Genomic DNA, 16168 nt, shown 5'->3' with positions numbered 1-16168 from the left:
AGGTGAATAGGTTGAAAGAACATGTCGAGTCTTTCAGATCCATTGACATGCAACCCCCAAGCAAGACACCTTTGATGCTGCAAAAGGCCAGGCACGACTTCGGCTAGTCCCACGCGTCAGTATGGCAAACTTTTGGTAGGGTTTCTTTGTTCATCACTTTGCCTCGTCATTACCTTGAGCACCGATAGAATAGACTTGGTGCTGTTGGTGGCATTTTGTCTTTGTGAAAGAGTGTGCCTGTGCACGATAAGAGGTGTGTGGTCTCGGTATATTTTTGGCGCATGTCGTATACCAACAAAGAAAGAACTCGAATCAAAGAAGATGGATGAATAACAAAGGCTCCTTCGAGCTTCGAGGACGCTCTCCTCGTCTCTTCATAATACCCTCCTGTCCTCTTGTCTGCAACCTGCTTTCCTGTCCATGTTCCAAGTGTCCCATTCTTTCAAAAGATTTTATGCCCACACAAGTGAACTGGTTCACGCAGCTTTGGTTTTAGGACTACGTTCCTGGGCTCTCTACATTCTTGCACACATCATCCCCCAATACATCATCATACGTCACTTATTGTCCTTTTGTTCATCTACCCAACATGCCTGCCACCGCAGATGAGTGCTTCGGCCAATTTTTGCAGAATGCCAAAACTCGATCAGAAGAAACTACGCAAAAATGGGAGAAGAAAAAGACCAGTCTTGATTCAAGCTTCGACAACTTTTACGAACAAGAGTGTCTGAAAATGCATCCTGATCTTCCAGAACAGGCCCTGACAGTCTTGAGAATGCTTCATTCCAAGGCTAAAGACAGTATCGAAGCGATGTTCCATACCTGCAGTGCGTCACAACACGAAGATGCCAAGTATTTCGGAGCCCGTCTGAGGAAAACGCAACTTGATGTCATGAAAGTCCATGAACACAAGCTTCAAATAAGTAAAGAAGAGACCAACATGGTTAAAGTCGCATTGAAGAATTTTCAAGATAAGGTCCAGAAACGCATGAATGATCAGTCAGACATGATGTCTGGGTCAACCCAAACTAAGAGAGGTACTCAAGAGAGAAGAAGCGTCAATCCGGGTAGCGGTGGGTTAACGTTCGAGGCCGCCAAGCGTCGCTCGAAAAAGACGAAGAGCCCTCGTACACCTGTTTTCTTGACATCTAGCCCTAGTAAGGCTGCACCCAAGAGGCAAAATCAGAAGTTGGAGCCTATTGTTGAGCCTGCTACTAGGAATGTTGCTGCTCGCTCATACGCGATAAGTCCTGCTAGAAACTTTTTCAGAGAGCAATCTGCTCACCCCAGTCCTGAGGCATCACCGCCAGCCAGGGACCCTTCGGCCTCAAGAAAATCACGATCGCCCAAAAGCAATCAATCACATTACGAAGCGTTTAAAGATGGAAAATTCGATGACTTACACCCTATGATGAGAGGGTCGATCGAGACTGCCTCGGAACTCAACCAAGAATATGAAGATAATCTGGTTATGGTCAATGACACCGACCTATCTGGCTTGGAGAACATGAATGACGATGAAGACGAATGGCAAGGTGAGTTCCATACCCTTCATAACGAACCAAACGCTAAAAATTCATTTGCAGATGAAGATTATGTTCCGAGACGTAGCTTCGACGAGCTTTCTGCCAGGAACAGCAGGCTTGTCGACGAAAACAGAGATCTGGACGAGACGAACGAGGATCTTCGTGAAAAGAACGACAAGTTCCAAGAAATGGTCAATGAACTCACGAATGCCAAGGAAGGATTGGAACGGGAGATTGGAGAGCTTCACTTGTCGTTGGCGCCTGACCGAGGACTGCCTGCCGACACCAATCAAACTGACGTGACAACATGGGCCAGTGCTGGTCCAGACCTGGATATCCCATCCTCACCTGAGGAAACAGAGCAACGTGAGGTACCAGCGATGCTTGATACACCACCAACAGCAGGCAAAGTCAAATCGTCATTATCAGTGCCGCCATCACCATCCTCACATCACAACGTCCCAACTGGTACATCCAAACTTACTTCGCCAGTGTCACCTGGCCCATCAGACACGGTTTCATCGAATGGTTCAATTCAAGGTACACCTACAAAGGCAAGCGCGCCTATCCCTGGGCCTCTATACAGATTCAACACATCAACCATGGGTTCAAGCCAATACCCTGATAGTATGAGTGGCATCGTGGCGCTCCTCCGTGCAGCAGTCGCACGCTGCAATAGTGAGTTGCAGATGTGTCAGAAGGAGATGAAAACTTCACTCGGGCACGAAACCTCTTCGAAATTCGTGCTCGAATGCTGGCAAAATGCAACGAAGAAGCACCGTCACGATTTCCATCAGACGGTGATGTATTTCGAATCAGTCAAGACCAAACCTCCGCCATCGAAACATAACTCTCGTGCTGGTTCCAGCTCATTTGGAGGGCCAACTCGTTCTTTTGGAAGCTCTCCCCCGTCCAGTAGCATGGGCAACTCATTCGAAAGTGACTTTGTTGGAGGTTCACAGTGGGATGCGCCAGAACGTGTTTCTCCCGAGTATGGAAACGCTCCAGAGCCTGCTGGCCCCAAGGGAAAGCCTCATGAGCCAGAGCGTGTGCAAGAATCATCCCCAATGGAAGGTTCTTCCGACAAGAAGGGTTCTACCCAGGAAGGTAGTTTCTCTTCTAGCGGGGACGGTTCGAAGAAGAGCCAGTCTGAGCCCAAACCCCAAACCCAGCCCCAAGATTCGCAAGATTCTCAAGAGAGCTCTGGCCTCAGGGCTAGGACAAGAGGCTTCGAGGCATCGGCTTTTTTCCAGTATTGGCTTATAGTCTTCTTTTATTGGGGACTGCCCTTTATTAAAAAACGGGGAACGGATTCATCGTTGGCGGCTATATTTCCCGTCCTTACTTTCTATTGTCTTCGTTTCGACAGGTGGATGGACCGACAGGTGGGCAAGCGGCTACCCTCATATGCCTCCTTGATCAACGCTGCAATTGCCATGATATTGACGATTGTGTTCTTTTGCTTGTACGTTAAAACGTACAATGTTTATTTGGTTCTGCTGAGAGAACGGAACATGTGGCTCGAGGCCAACAGAATGGCATCGACCCTCATGTTGAAGAGAGCTGCCATGTCATCGAAAGTATCAGTCTGGGGCCTCAGCGAAGAGCAAGGATTGATACGGGGTGTTGGCAACTTTGTGGAGTTTATGTGCTGGTCTCTCGGCATTACAACTTTGAAGGACTGGATACTGGAAGAGTGTGTAGTTGTGTGTCAATTTTTTAATTCTGGGATCCTAGTGTTGACGACGCTTTTCAGGATTGGTATACATAAGGTGAAAGTGACCTTATTTGGCGGACCTTGAAGGCTCAGCTGAGCAGCTGCAATTTCCTTGAAGATAGATGAGCTGGTTAAGGAGTCAACAGATAGTATTGCTTTCTATTGCTTTAGTTATTAAGTTTCTTTCATCAAGTCTCCCAGAGGTAGATTATCAACATGTTCTTTTACCGTTTCATCCGAGTCTGATTCATACCAACGTATTGTTTTGGCAGACCTAGACTGGTGTGGAAATATTGGCCGTTCTGTTGACGATGCCGAGGTTGACACAACTACCATAAGACGGGTTCTCGGGTTTCAAGAACTGGCCGAATGGGTCAGCTAGAATTTGGTGTGGAATCAATGATAACCCAAAAGTGAATTATTAAGCAAAGTGAAGTGGAGAGAAAGAAGACGTTTTTTTATTTGGAATTTGTTCTAATCGTGCAAGACTTGAGATTCTCGTGTATTTGATATATTCGTATAAGTCAGGCGACATGCAAGTCATTATTAAGGACATTCACATGATGAATGGACTCGGAAAGCATCCACTTTTCCGGTCCAACTAAAATTAATTGACTTTTTGACAGTAATTCCATGACCGAGGAAATCGTGCAAGATTTATCGGCCGAAATGGATGACAATTAATAGCTAATAATAAATGTTGATGTCATGGCCAGCATTGAAACTCCGCCTTGACATAGGTAACATACGACCCCCATCTACCTAGGAAGTAGCTTAGTACTTATTACTTATTAATTCCTCGTCATGATACGTTCCTCAGCCCCCATCAACAGAAACTTAAACAACGAATTGCCCAGATTCTTCCAGCTGCAAAAGAGGTCTCTTACACTTTCACGTGCTCTTGGATTAAACGTCATACATCCTTCAACTCCAACCTCAAAACCAAGAGTTGCATCTTCAACTTCAACTTCACTTACTTTTCCTGTTCAAAAGCGCAGTTTCACTTCTTCACCACAACCACATTCACAAGAACCTATCTTTGCAGAAATGTCTTCCAAGCTCATTCCTTCAGACCCTGACCACGTCATGGTCATTCGCAATGTCACGCCCAACATTGCAACCTTCTCAGTCCCCTTCTCACGCTTTGGAAAGGTCAAGATTGGTGGTCGAGGCACTTTAGGTATGCTTCTTGCCTCGACTCATTATAAAGCTGCACTAAACTGACACACTCTATAGTCAAGCTTACTTCTGGAGGTCTTGCTGTCTTCTCACCAGTAGCACTCACAAAAGCTACGCAAGCCAAGGTCATTGAGATGGGAGGCGATGTTCGCTATATCGTCGCCCTTGACTATGAGCATCACATCTTTATCTCAGAATGGGCAAAGGAATACCCATCAGCCAAGATCATCGGCCCAGAGGGTCTGCCTGAAAAGCGCGCCAAGCAGACCGATGACCCCAAGATTGGTAACGAGGAATTTGCTGTAGTCTTCAACAAGGAGACCAAGCGAGAGACTAGGATCGACCCGGAATTTGATGCCGATTTCGACTACGAATACGTCGACGGCCACGCCAACCTCGAAATTGTCTTTTGCTACAAGCCCGAGCGTGTCTTGATTCAGGCTGATCTGCTCTTCAACCTGCCACCCACTGAGCAGTACAGCAAGGTCCCCGAAGCAGAGCTCCCTGATGATGGAGCTGTCGGCAAGCTTTTCGCCTGTGTTCAGAACCCCCGTGGCGACACCAAGTGGCTGCAGCGCTTCAACTGGTATTTGCTCGCCAAGAACCGTGACAGCTTCAACGACAGCATGGCTGTTATCGCTCAGTGGGACTTCACTACCATGATTCCTTGCCATGGAGATGTTTTGGAAGGCGATGGAAAGGAAGTCTTTATGAAGGTGTTTGATTGGCATATCCAGGGTAGCAAATAGATGCGCAGTAGATGATTCATGCACGAGTAGCGACAAGGAGTTGGGATAATGTCACAGAGAACAAATCAATCTACCCGAAATTAATGCTTTCTTTTTTACAAAGGCAAGAGTAAGCTACAAACTTGGTAGTAACATATAATACAAAACAAAAAACATCAATTACAAAAATGGGTATAATGCTAACTCGAAGCCCGAACACCATTGTTGCAGCAATCGTCAGAACATTTACTTTTTCCCTTATCCAATGTACGCCTTATCACACCCTTGCCTTTGTCAACGACCGTTACATCCGATACAAACTCCCGGTGTCGCGATGACTCTGCAGCAGAGGCACTTGAAGGCTTTCTGGTACTTTCAAAGTGAGCTGTCTCGGGAGCTGGTATCGGTTGCCCTGGTCTTGATTTTGATGGAGGCTCAGGCTCCATTTCCACGAATCCAAACATGGGAGAGTCAATCACCAGTTCCCCTCCTTTATAAAGATAATCGCTAAGCTTCCCAAGGATCGCAAATTCGAGCTTGAGTTTGACTGAATATCCGACTGCCTTTACGCCTTGCTGCCAAAGAGGATTGTTGGTAAAGCCAACTGCGAGCAGAGCGACGTCGATGAGTATGAGCAGTACGTTGATGAAAACAAGATGCCATAGGACACGGCTAGTTCGGTATTGCGGATCCTTCGTTCTTATGATCTTGGTCGTTTTCCATAGATATATACCAGATAGGACAAAATTCTGTACGCAGAATACTGTCATTTGGACCTTTTCGACCCTAATATATGCAGCATTGCGGTCGAGTCTCTGTTTATGGCCAATGGCGAAGATGAGAACAGTGATTGCACTGTGCCAAATGGCAGCGTTGATAATAATCATCCACTTGGTAAAACACAAAACTGTCGGGTTCTTGACAAGTAGTACAAGTCGGGAGTACAGGACAAGTGCTTGACCAGTAGTCACGAGCATCCATCCGATATCGTTGATGATCATGTCCGGTACGTCGCCAACGATGTCAAGGTAGCGGATCAACCAGCCAGCCGCGTATGGCAGGATACCGATAGAAGCAGCAGTGAGACTCCAGAAATACAAATCGCTGCGTCTCCTAGATGAGGTGAAAATCAGAGCAAGTAACTCGATGCCATTGTAGAGCGAGATAGTGGCGCAGATCTGTCAAGGAGGTTAATGTTAGTCAGTTACTCGAAAGGTAGATTATGAGGGGATTCGTACAATGACCATTATTGCCTCTAGGGTATATTTTCCGTTGGGCATGATCCTCATCATAACATCGTTACGACTCTCGTGAGCCATTTTGGCCTACTTTGGGCGCGGTGAGGCCGTGTCATGGGCTGGAGGAGCAGAGAACAGAGCTCTGAAAAAACGAAGCATGAGGAGGACCAGCTATAACTAAATTATAGTGACAGTCAACACGGGAATAGTTATGACAATTTACACCGCCCCAAAGGAGCGTACTGTAGATCTGTGTTAGGTACCCAGGGTACTCTGTATTGCAATTTGTAGGTAGGGAGAAGAGCTGAAGAGACTGGTGCGCCAAGTCAGTACGGATACAGGGTATGAAATGCCTAAAAGGTCCAACGAATGTCTCCGAAGGAAACTCATTGATTGATGAAGCTGCCGGTGTGGCTGCTAGGTTTGAGCTATGCACTTTGGAGGCTTGGAGTCTGCTTTAGTAGTCTCTGATCCTTGTCATGAACCAGCGACGGGTAAACAGGCGCGGATGGACGGCATTCCGTTGCAGGGGACGAGGATCGAGAGAGAGACATGACTGCCGGAGCCAATAAATCATAGGCAGTAAGATCTTCTTTATGCAATCTCCATGAGACAAAAAGACCAAGTTGGATATATTTAGTGCCTATCATCGGTACTTGCTTGTATAACCTATTTGACCAGTGATGATTGACGAGGAAATGAGCCGTCTTCAACATTGCTGCATCATGACTCGTCCAAAATACGAAGGAACTTTGATGCATGAAAAGACTTGTATATTCGGTTAGCCATGCAAAGAAGCTTTTTGATTAATCGACAGGCTTGAAAGTTTATCAAGGGCCCCTGCTTCCAACAGAAGCAAGCAAATTGGCAATTGAGTAGAGCAGCAAACTTGCATTATGCTAACTTGGTAATGAGGATGGAGTACCAAAACTTGTCAGTTACATATATCTTAATTTGAGAGTAAATTGGTTAAGGATTGGAAGACTGTAGATATATTGTCTTAGATGCCTTGTGATAGTCCCCATGTGACTCCCCCACAATCCCCAACAGTGGATCACGTAAGGTACCTAATAGGCACCTCTTATCTTATCGTACCTGTCTGCGACAACTACGCCGTCATTCTCCAGTACCTACCTCTACTCCATGTTCCAACATCTTCTGGCACCGATTTCTACCTGCGCAGCCTGCCCTTCGACTTTACCGTCGTTTTACTGCCATTATATCTTAGACACAGAATGATATAGAGCGACATGGCTGAGTACGGGCGTATGGACCCGTTCTCCTTTGCGGGTTCCAAGGATGTCCATCATCCTGTGAGTATTCGCATGTAAGAAAGGCCTCTTCGCAACCAAAGCCTGGACTGACATCTGCGAAGAATGAACCTTGAGGGCGAGGAACCCCCTTACAAGTTCTCAACCCTTCTCGAGCGCCCAGACTTGCGCCACATTGGCTCCAACATCAGGTGCGCCGCCATGTTGATGATCTCCAAACCACCTTTGCGGCAGGCTAACTAGAGCTGCTAGCCCCAACTCCGACCTCTATGTTACTGTCCAGGTTTGGTCCGGCTCCAAGCCCTTGACTGTTCCGGTTCAAACTGCCTACAAACCCTTCCGATCCGAGCGAAAGTATGATACCCATAGAGTTTGAGGCGCCATATGCTGATCGAGATGATAGATGGAACGAGTGGATTCAGCTGCCCATTACTTACGACTCTCTACCGGCCAACTCATGTCTGGCAATCACAGTATGGGATCTTTCACCGGTGGGCGGAGATGGGGCCATCGGCCACGCCATTCCCTTTGGAGGCACGACTCTACCTATGTTCGACGACGAAAATCAAGCGCAGAAGGGACGACAGAAGTGTCTTGTACACCGACATGAACACGCAGATGGCAATGATAATACGACGACACCTGCGCTGGTTTCGGCCAAGAAGAAAACATCTCGAAAAGGACAACTTCCTCCCCTGGACAAAGATGCAGAGGAGTTGGACAGGATGGAGACGTTGTTCAAGAAACACGAAATGGGCGAGATACCTCGAGTTGACTGGCTGGATCAGATGGTTTTCCGGAGCTTTGAAAAGCGAGGCCTACAAGCCGCCAAATCATCAATGAAAATGCTCCAGAGACAACGAGCCATAAACGGGGAGAACGATACGAAGGGCCAAGATGGTGAGGAGAAAGATGGACGCCCAGGCCAATCAACATTTTTGCTGAATGTTGAGCTTCCACGATTCGACTTTCCTGTCGTTTTTGCCGACCACGAATATGGCCCTCCTCCTATATCGGCCCTCCAGAATCTCTCAGTCTCCCAGGCCAGCATCGCCCACCGTCAGCCGCAAGTTCAGTATGGCCCTGGCATAAATGCGTTAGGCGAACACTCTACAGCTCTTGGGGGTCGACTGATCAAGGTTTATGATCCTGAAGCTGGGCATAGAGACAATCCTGCAGAGGCCAAACACAGAAGATTATTCCGAAGTTCACACCGACATGGTATTCTTGACAAGGATCTGAAACCGAATGCAAAGGTTCGAGATGAGCTTAACTTGATCATGTCGTACTCTCCGACCCATGTCCTCAGCCCAGAGGAAACTGATTTGGTTTGGAAGTTCCGCTACCATTTGACCAGAGACAAGCGAGCTTTGACCAAATTTGTCAAATCAGTCAACTGGGGTGATCAGAGCGAATCAAGGCAGGCTATACAAGTACTTGGTCGTTGGACCGCTATTGACATCGACGATGCTCTCGAACTTCTTGGGCCGTCTTTTGATAACTCTGCTGTCCGTTCCTACGCTGTAGAGCGACTCCGCAAAGCGGATGACGAGGAATTACTGCTATATCTGTTGCAATTGGTACAGGCTCTCAAGTATGAGCACATCTCAACTGAAACAGAAGAGGAGAGCTGTCATGATTCATCTTTGGCTCGCTTCCTAATCCAACGTGCGGCAGCTAACTTCATGTTGGGAAACTATTTCCACTGGTATCTGATGGTAGAGTGCGACGATCCGAGTCCCGAGCAAGGTGTCGATAACCGCAACATCTACCGAAAGGTTGCTTACGATTTTATGGTTGAACTTGTGAAGCAACCAGACGGCCAAGAGATGCGCAAAACTCTACTACGCCAAGCAGAGCTGGTCGCCATACTCTCAAGGATTGCGCAAGAAGTCAAAACGTCGAACGAATCTGTTGCAAAGAAGGTTGATAAGGTAAAGCATTTCTTGGCTGACCCAAAGAATGAGCTCCTTACCTTCGATCCTCCTTTGCCGATGCCGCTTGATCCTTCAGTATTGGTGACGGGAATTATCCCAGATCAGACAGTGGTTTTTAAATCATCACTTAATCCATTCAAATGCACATTCAAAACAACGACGGGAAGCTCGTATCCTATCATCTTCAAGCTAGGCGATGATCTTAGACAAGATCAGCTTGTTATCCAAATTATCACTCTTATGGATCAGTTATTGCAGAAAGAGAATCTGGATCTCAAGTTGTCGCCATACAAAATTCTGGCAACCAGTACCTCGGCTGGCGCTTCGCAATTCGTGCAATCGGCAAGCTTATCAAGCATTGTCAACAAATTCAAGAACAACCCAGCTTTGGCTTATCTTAAATATCATAACCCAGATGATAGGCAACCTCTTGGTGTTAGACAGGAAACCTTGGATACATACGTGAGGTCCTGCGCTGGCTACTGTGTTATCACTTACATCCTTGGTGTCGGTGATCGTCATCTGGAGAACCTTCTGCTTGCGCCCGACGGCCACTTCTTTCACGCTGATTTTGGATTCATTCTTGGCCGAGATCCCAAACCTTTTGCACCGCTGATGAAGCTTTCAAAAGAAATGGTGGACTGTATGGGCGGCGTACAGTCGGAGCACTATAGACAGTTCAAGCAGTACTGTTTCCTATCATACACGGCACTACGCAAATCATCGAACCTTATCCTCAATCTCTTTAGTCTTATGGTCGATGCTAATATCCCTGATATCAGACTTGAGCCGGACAAGGCAGTGCTCAAGGTTCGAGAGCGCTTCCATCTGGAGTTGAGCGAGGAAGAGGCGCTGAGGTATTTCGATCGGGTCATTGAAGATACACTGACAGCGTATGCACCCGTTGTCATTGACAAGTTGCATGAGTGGGCGCAAGCTTTCCGGGCTTAGAAGTCCTAATGACATAATCTCATCTGGTGATGGAGTTGGGGCGTTGTGGTACACAGGCAGTTAAAGCATGGGTTAGACAATGGACTAACAATTTGATTTTGTATATGTTCGTATATGCACGTGAGCATAAGTGTTGTTTATATCAAACATCGAGACTCGTGTACTCATTTCATCTTTTGCTTTTTGCTTGGCGTCGCATACTTTACCAGCCAGGAGCTTACAGGCATCATTACACCGTTGTCGGCCTATTTTTCTTTTTTGTCTCATGTCTCACCAAAAGTAAAGACACCCTTGCCCTTGCGGAATCCTTGAAGACCCTGCTGCACAGCATTGCGCAGAGTCTCCTCTTCTGTCTCCCAATCCCACTTGACTTCCTCAATAGGGACGTCGCGGAACTGACCTGAACGAATGATTTGGAGGATATCGTTGATTGCATGTTTTCTTCCGGTTGGATCCTGCTCGTTCAGTCGGCTCAGCCAGAAACCAGTGAAACGGATGTCCTTGAATATCAGAAGACCGAGAGGCAGCTGGACGGGTTGCTTGGCCATACCACCGTATGAAACTAGGGTTGCGCCGTTGCCAAGAGATCGGGCGATGGCGGTTGCTGACTTGCCTCCAACGCAGTTGAGACCCAGTCCAATCTCCTCGCGGCCTTTGCGGGTGATCTCGGCGAGCTGGTCTCTCCACTCACGGGATAGGAACTGCGACTCAGTGACAACGACATCTGCGCCAAGATCGAGGAGTTCCTTCTTGAGAGTCTCAGTGGCCTCGGGAGTATCACGGTCGCGGATAACGTTGATGCTCCTCAGACCCCAAAGCTTACCGAATTGGATGGCGGCTCGTCCAACACCTGAGTTGGCGCCGTTTTGAATGAACCACTGTCCGCTGCCGACCTCAAGTGGGCGCATACCCAGGCCAGCCTGAAGACCAGCATTGGGACCGTAATGTCGCAAGATCCGGTAGGCAGTAGATGGGTTGACACTGACAGTCGCAACCTGTGTAGGAGTCAGGCCCTCTTTATCGATCTTGATGAACTTGTCGGTCTCGTCGACGGCGTGTGTCCGCCAGGTTCCGAACTGGCCAATGGCAGGGATAACCCAATCGCCTTTCTGCAGCGATGAAGAGGGCGAACCGGTAGAGACGACCTCGAAAACACCTTCGTTGCCAGGAATGGCAGAAGGTTCAGATGTTCCAATCAGAGAAGTGAAGGGAGGCTTGGAACCATATGTGCCTTGGACGGTGTTGATATCGGCGGGATTAATTGGAGCGGCCAGCGTTCGGACGAGAACCGAGTTTGAAGGGATGGATGGCGAGATGGAGTGAGTATGAAGGCTGAGAATTGTCTGTTAGATCGTGGTGCCTGTTGAGAGGAATGAATTACTCACCTAAGGACATCAGAAGGTTCACCGGGCTTAGAGAAAACAAGGGCCTTTGCTTGTGTGTAGCCATAAGGACCCGACTTATATCGTGCCGCAGTGATGGGAAGTCTTGTCATATGTTGAGCGCTGAGCTTTGCCGAGGGTCTGGTTAGCCCAGAGGCAAGCGGCCTAAGGCGCAAACACTGTGAGCTGGCCATGATGAATGGAATAAATTATCAATTATTCCGTGCTTGTTAGAGAACTGCTTCTGTAATTGAAGTTGCTTTGCGACTCAACTCAACCTCTGACGAAACAGGTTCAGCCGAGCTCAGTCCAAATTGACGAAAGCTCTACAAGACCATGACGTTAACGGACAAGCGAGCAACGGGTTTATCTGCCAATCAAAAAATGCGATTAAGCGGGGTCATAAAGAGTGTCTGAATATCGGGGTCCAGAATCGAATTGTGGAAAATTGGATCCCTTCATCAATTGTGGAACGCGGGGGTTTCGACTTTGGAGACTGGGTAAAACATTTTTCTCTGTAATAGGTAGTAGGTAGCTGAGAAGGGAATGGGGGCTTGCATATTCCCACTGCCTTAGTTTGTCACCATAGAAAACTCCAGGTACTTGACGATACTTTTATATTTCATCCGGTGCATCATGACTCGCGATAATCAGGGGAAGGAGAGTGTGTGTATCCATTCTAGCAGATTTCTCTCTTTGCCAGACGGACCAAAGGGAGGACATTCAAATCTTGAATCATGTAATGCTCAATCTGCAAAGGCAAAACAGTTGATGAAACATGTTTTAGCGTCTTTCCACTCTGTTCCTGGTCTCCTATGGAAACGCAATCCAGTCAGATCATTCTCTTTTTGTTGATAAAGTATCTGTCTTTGTAGGTATAGGTTAATATGCCAAGCTCTCAATCAAGTTACACAGCGACATAGGAGAAATTAATCTCATCTCGGAAGAAAAGTATTTTGCCGGTATTATAGTGCGGCTCAGTACTACGGTATAATTCTCAAATTATCGACATGGACTATTGTGATGCATCACGGTTGTCTTGGTATAGTAGTATCTTGAAACTTAAGACAAGGCATATCGCTGCTCACAACATGAACACTGGAGAAACAATGACGACAACAGTAGTGGAAATAGATATATCTGAAACGCTGCCAACGTAATTTCTCGGTCCCTCATCACAATCGATGACGATTGTGGTTTGTGGTGGTTAATGATGGCGAAAGATGTGGTTGAGTGAATAGACCACGATATGGTCTGCCAGAAAGCCCCGAAACAATCCAAGATCCCATGGGAACCCCTCCAAGTATTAAAGTCCGGGAGAGAAAACAAACACTTGCTGGTAATGGTCGACTATCTCTTCAGGTACTTCAGGGTATACATGACTGAACTGACTGGGGCTAACGAGGCAGTTGTGTTTATTGCATCTGAGCAAAGATGAAGATCTCGGGATCAGATAAGACATCTCTAAGATCTTGAAACGATTGGAATATATTCAGATTGTCGAAACGTCCACAACCTGGTTGAAACATACGTCACTGGGGTATTTGAGTCTGGCATTGGCCTACGTCTGTGGCGTTATAGTACTGGGAGTATCCTCACAGCGTTGGAAAAGTTGGCTGATAGAAGCATAAGAAACAAAATTATCAAGTCAATTTACGTTACTTAGGCCGGTCTTTAAGGTCATTTATTCTTGTTTCGTAAAGTTTAAAGGCCAGCTTTTCCATCTATAGTAGAGCACTATACTGCACGACAGAAGAATGTCCTGCTTGCCTGCCTGCATTGAATGGGAATGTAAGGAATGGGGGGCCCTGATCGCGATGAAGCGTCTAGACGTTGCTGTAATTTTAATCAGCAATGCTATAGTATATACAACCTCGATATATGTCGCAACAGTTTTGAATACTATAATTGCCTGGAAATGAGTATAACAGAGGTAGGTATTACCTGTTATTATTCAATAATTGTCATTGAGTGATTGCATGACAGTTGGAGTTGGACGCAGGTACTCTAGAGGTACTTGTACTTCGTAAAACCACTGCCTGCGGGTTGGCCCGCTATTCTCCATAGAGACTAATCCCATGGGGCCCATCTTGGCATCCCGAGTTCTAAAGAGGACTTGTCGAACCCAAAGTCGCCCAGCGCCCAACCCGCGTGGCTAGCAGCAGGGTCCAGGAGAGGGCGGATTCACTGCAGTCTCTCAGGGGCAGGCCCAGAAGAGGAAACAGTGGGTTGCATGCGAAGCTGCAAGTATTTCCAATGTATCCCCATTAGAGCAAGTCCAAGTGCCAGCCACGGCATTTCTCCACTTACCTCAACCCACAGTTCCTTCCAAGACCCAAGACCCCGTCTTGCACCAATTCTACCTGTCTTAGCACCCTAGATCAAGTAGGTTAGGTAGCTAACTGTACTTGTACTTTTGAGTATTCTTTCTTCAGCAAAGACGTTTCTCCTCCCTCATCATCCTCTCAACAACCAACCCTCGTCTCTATTCTATCCTGCGTCTCCTTTGCGAGCGCCAAACATTACTATCGCAATTGTCCTTCTCTTCGTCGCATCAATTGCTCTCTCCACGACCAGGGCCATCATCATAGCATCCAGAAAAGCACGCCACGCCGCGTTGCGAATCCTTGCAGCTTGCAGTCAACCACAAGCCACCCGACCCTTGCTCCAATTTTCCACCACCTCCATACTGTACAGATCCATACAGCATACCTACACACAGATACCTGTACTGCACATCCTGGACCTGACCTGACCTGGGTTGAGCCGTTGATCAAACCTCTCCTTTCTCGTCGCCTTGTTCTTGCGGGGAGTTGAAACTCTGCTTCGTCATCTTTTTGCAACTGTTGCATCCCAGTCGTCGATTGCAACTTTATCGAGACTTTCTATTGCTAGCTCAATTCTTTTCTCTTTGAGCTTCTCGATACTTTCTCGCCAAAACCCCTTTCCGATTTTTTGGTCGACACTCTCCATCTGCCTTGTTCCAGAACCCGTCCGATCCGTGTTGTCTTGAATCAACGACCTAATTAACCAAAATGTCGTCTCTCTTTGGCAAGAGTAGCGGAGGCTCACGCTTCCAGCTACCTGCCCTCAACCTCAATTTTGGCAGCATCACAGACGGCACCAATATCCCACCGCCTCCGGATTCACCTGTTCAGAAGGTCCCAACGCCTCCACAGACACCGCCCCCCGTCAAGGAAGCCAAGAACGAAGCCCCCAAGGAGTCGACACAGGATACATACAGCAGTGTCGCCGAGGACGTCGGCAACAGCACACCGCAGCCAAGCGTTACTGCTTCTTCTAATGGTAATCTCGCTGGAACCAAGCGCAACGCCGACGACGATGCTCCACTGAGCCCAGCTGCTTCAAGCCGTCAAGGCAGCATCCGTCGCCTATTGAGTAGGACCATGTTGAATAACAGTTATGCAGAGGGCCAGAAATCATCGAACGCAAGTGTCCAGTCACCCCCACCCGGATATGCTCGCCCAGCCAGCCAGGGCGGTGCGAGCTATCTCGACGAGCGCAAGAACAAGAGAGCCAGCGGCTGGTTCAGGCGCATGAGAAGCGGAGATCCCCTCCCCGACAAACGAGCCAGCACCATGTATATGGAAGAACCTCCTCGCGCTACGACTCCCCAGAAGCAATCAGGCCCGCCGCCTCCTATGATACCCGAATTAACCGATATCCAAAAGGACAACGGAAGCCTGGGCTCTGACCTTTTCAAGAACATCAAGTAGACCGACAAAGCTTTTGGATACCTAGAGCCAAACCGCACCTGTTCCATACCACCGTTTCTGGCTCGTCAGCCACCCTGTTTTTCCCATTCAACCATTTACATATTCAAAGACCAGAAATTGAGACAACAAGACAAACAACCATTTTACACCTACCTATTCCTATTAACGATTGAGCCTGCAGCTTTTACGGCGCAACGCGAGCCGATCTATTACTTCTTTTGGAACAACACGTTTCTCTCAACACAGCGAGGACGATGTTTTCGGCTTTTGTCTTGGAGGAGAGGGTGTCTGTGATAGACAAGGAGATGTAGAAGAGAAGGAAATCAAGAGCAGTGCAGTATGATGAAGACGGCTCATCAAGATACCCAACTCGTTTCGCGAGCTCACTTATCCGGTGTGCGATTATGGATTTATTTTCTTCTTCACTGGCCTTGCTTTAGTTATCTACGCTATTATGATACAGCACTCAAGTGTACCATCATCTTATGGGTTTCATGTCAAT

At 47.5% G+C, this 16168-nt stretch overlaps 6 protein-coding genes across 6 annotated transcripts; 4 read left to right on the top strand and 2 right to left on the bottom strand.

Moving 5' to 3' along the window:
• Nucleotides 1-589: 589 nt before the first annotated feature.
• EDB82DRAFT_523356 (uncharacterized protein) lies at nt 590-3297 on the top strand (the record flags this gene model as incomplete). Its single annotated transcript, XM_065609113.1, has 3 exons — nt 590-1535; nt 1587-3232; nt 3283-3297. The coding sequence occupies 3 exons, from the start codon at nt 590-592 to the stop codon at nt 3295-3297; spliced, it is 2607 nt and encodes an 868-aa protein (XP_065464566.1).
• Nucleotides 3298-3838: 541 nt separating this feature from the next.
• Nucleotides 3839-5321, top strand: EDB82DRAFT_495764 (uncharacterized protein). The gene is made up of 2 exons (XM_025733518.2): nt 3839-4423; nt 4480-5321. Exons 1-2 carry the CDS (start codon nt 4048-4050, stop codon nt 5169-5171), a joined length of 1068 nt encoding a protein of 355 aa, XP_025584416.2. The 5' UTR covers nt 3839-4047; the 3' UTR covers nt 5172-5321.
• EDB82DRAFT_495763 (uncharacterized protein) lies at nt 5322-6888 on the bottom strand. Its single transcript, XM_025733517.2, has 2 exons — nt 6389-6888; nt 5322-6328 (listed from the first exon to the last, which is right to left on the bottom strand). The coding sequence occupies exons 1-2, from the start codon at nt 6467-6469 to the stop codon at nt 5351-5353; spliced, it is 1059 nt and encodes a 352-aa protein (XP_025584415.2). The 5' UTR covers nt 6470-6888; the 3' UTR covers nt 5322-5350.
• A 602-nt stretch (nt 6889-7490) lies between these two features.
• Nucleotides 7491-10623, top strand: EDB82DRAFT_495760 (kinase-like domain-containing protein). The gene is made up of 4 exons (XM_065608518.1): nt 7491-7715; nt 7764-7850; nt 7912-8013; nt 8063-10623. The coding sequence occupies exons 1-4, from the start codon at nt 7639-7641 to the stop codon at nt 10545-10547; spliced, it is 2751 nt and encodes a 916-aa protein (XP_065464565.1). The 5' UTR covers nt 7491-7638; the 3' UTR covers nt 10548-10623.
• On the bottom strand, nt 10624-12389 carry EDB82DRAFT_566159 (uncharacterized protein). The gene is made up of 2 exons (XM_025733515.2): nt 11933-12389; nt 10624-11879 (listed from the first exon to the last, which is right to left on the bottom strand). The coding sequence occupies exons 1-2, from the start codon at nt 12121-12123 to the stop codon at nt 10811-10813; spliced, it is 1260 nt and encodes a 419-aa protein (XP_025584413.1). The 5' UTR covers nt 12124-12389; the 3' UTR covers nt 10624-10810.
• A 2483-nt stretch (nt 12390-14872) lies between these two features.
• Nucleotides 14873-15835, top strand: EDB82DRAFT_136933 (uncharacterized protein). Its single transcript, XM_025733513.2, has one exon. It carries the CDS (start codon nt 14965-14967, stop codon nt 15664-15666), a length of 702 nt encoding a protein of 233 aa, XP_025584411.1. The 5' UTR covers nt 14873-14964; the 3' UTR covers nt 15667-15835.
• Nucleotides 15836-16168: the final 333 nt, after the last annotated feature.

This window comes from Fusarium venenatum, assembly GCF_020744135.1.
Source record: "Fusarium venenatum strain MPI-CAGE-CH-0201 chromosome Unknown EDB82scaffold_2, whole genome shotgun sequence".
Lineage (NCBI taxonomy): Eukaryota > Fungi > Ascomycota > Sordariomycetes > Hypocreales > Nectriaceae > Fusarium > Fusarium venenatum.
Note: the sequence above shows the minus strand (reverse complement) of the source record. Positions and strands in the feature narration are given on the sequence as shown.

Coding starts and splice junctions, on each gene's coding strand:
- EDB82DRAFT_566159 (XM_025733515.2), bottom strand. CDS start 12,123: ATGGCCAGCTCACAGTGTTTGCGCCTTAGGCCGCTTGCCTCTGGGCTA. Junction 11,880..11,932: donor GAACCTTCTGATGTCCTTAG/GTGAGTAATTCA, acceptor GACAATTCTCAG/CCTTCATACTCACTCCATCT.
- EDB82DRAFT_495763 (XM_025733517.2), bottom strand. CDS start 6,469: ATGGCTCACGAGAGTCGTAACGATGTTATGATGAGGATCATGCCCAAC. Junction 6,329..6,388: donor TAGAGGCAATAATGGTCATT/GTACGAATCCCC, acceptor CCTCCTTGACAG/ATCTGCGCCACTATCTCGCT.
- EDB82DRAFT_495760 (XM_065608518.1), top strand. CDS start 7,639: ATGGCTGAGTACGGGCGTATGGACCCGTTCTCCTTTGCGGGTTCCAAG. Junction 7,851..7,911: donor CACATTGGCTCCAACATCAG/GTGCGCCGCCAT, acceptor TAGAGCTGCTAG/CCCCAACTCCGACCTCTATG. Junction 8,014..8,062: donor CCCTTCCGATCCGAGCGAAA/GTATGATACCCA, acceptor TCGAGATGATAG/ATGGAACGAGTGGATTCAGC.
- EDB82DRAFT_136933 (XM_025733513.2), top strand. CDS start 14,965: ATGTCGTCTCTCTTTGGCAAGAGTAGCGGAGGCTCACGCTTCCAGCTA.
- EDB82DRAFT_495764 (XM_025733518.2), top strand. CDS start 4,048: ATGATACGTTCCTCAGCCCCCATCAACAGAAACTTAAACAACGAATTG. Junction 4,424..4,479: donor TGGTGGTCGAGGCACTTTAG/GTATGCTTCTTG, acceptor CACACTCTATAG/TCAAGCTTACTTCTGGAGGT.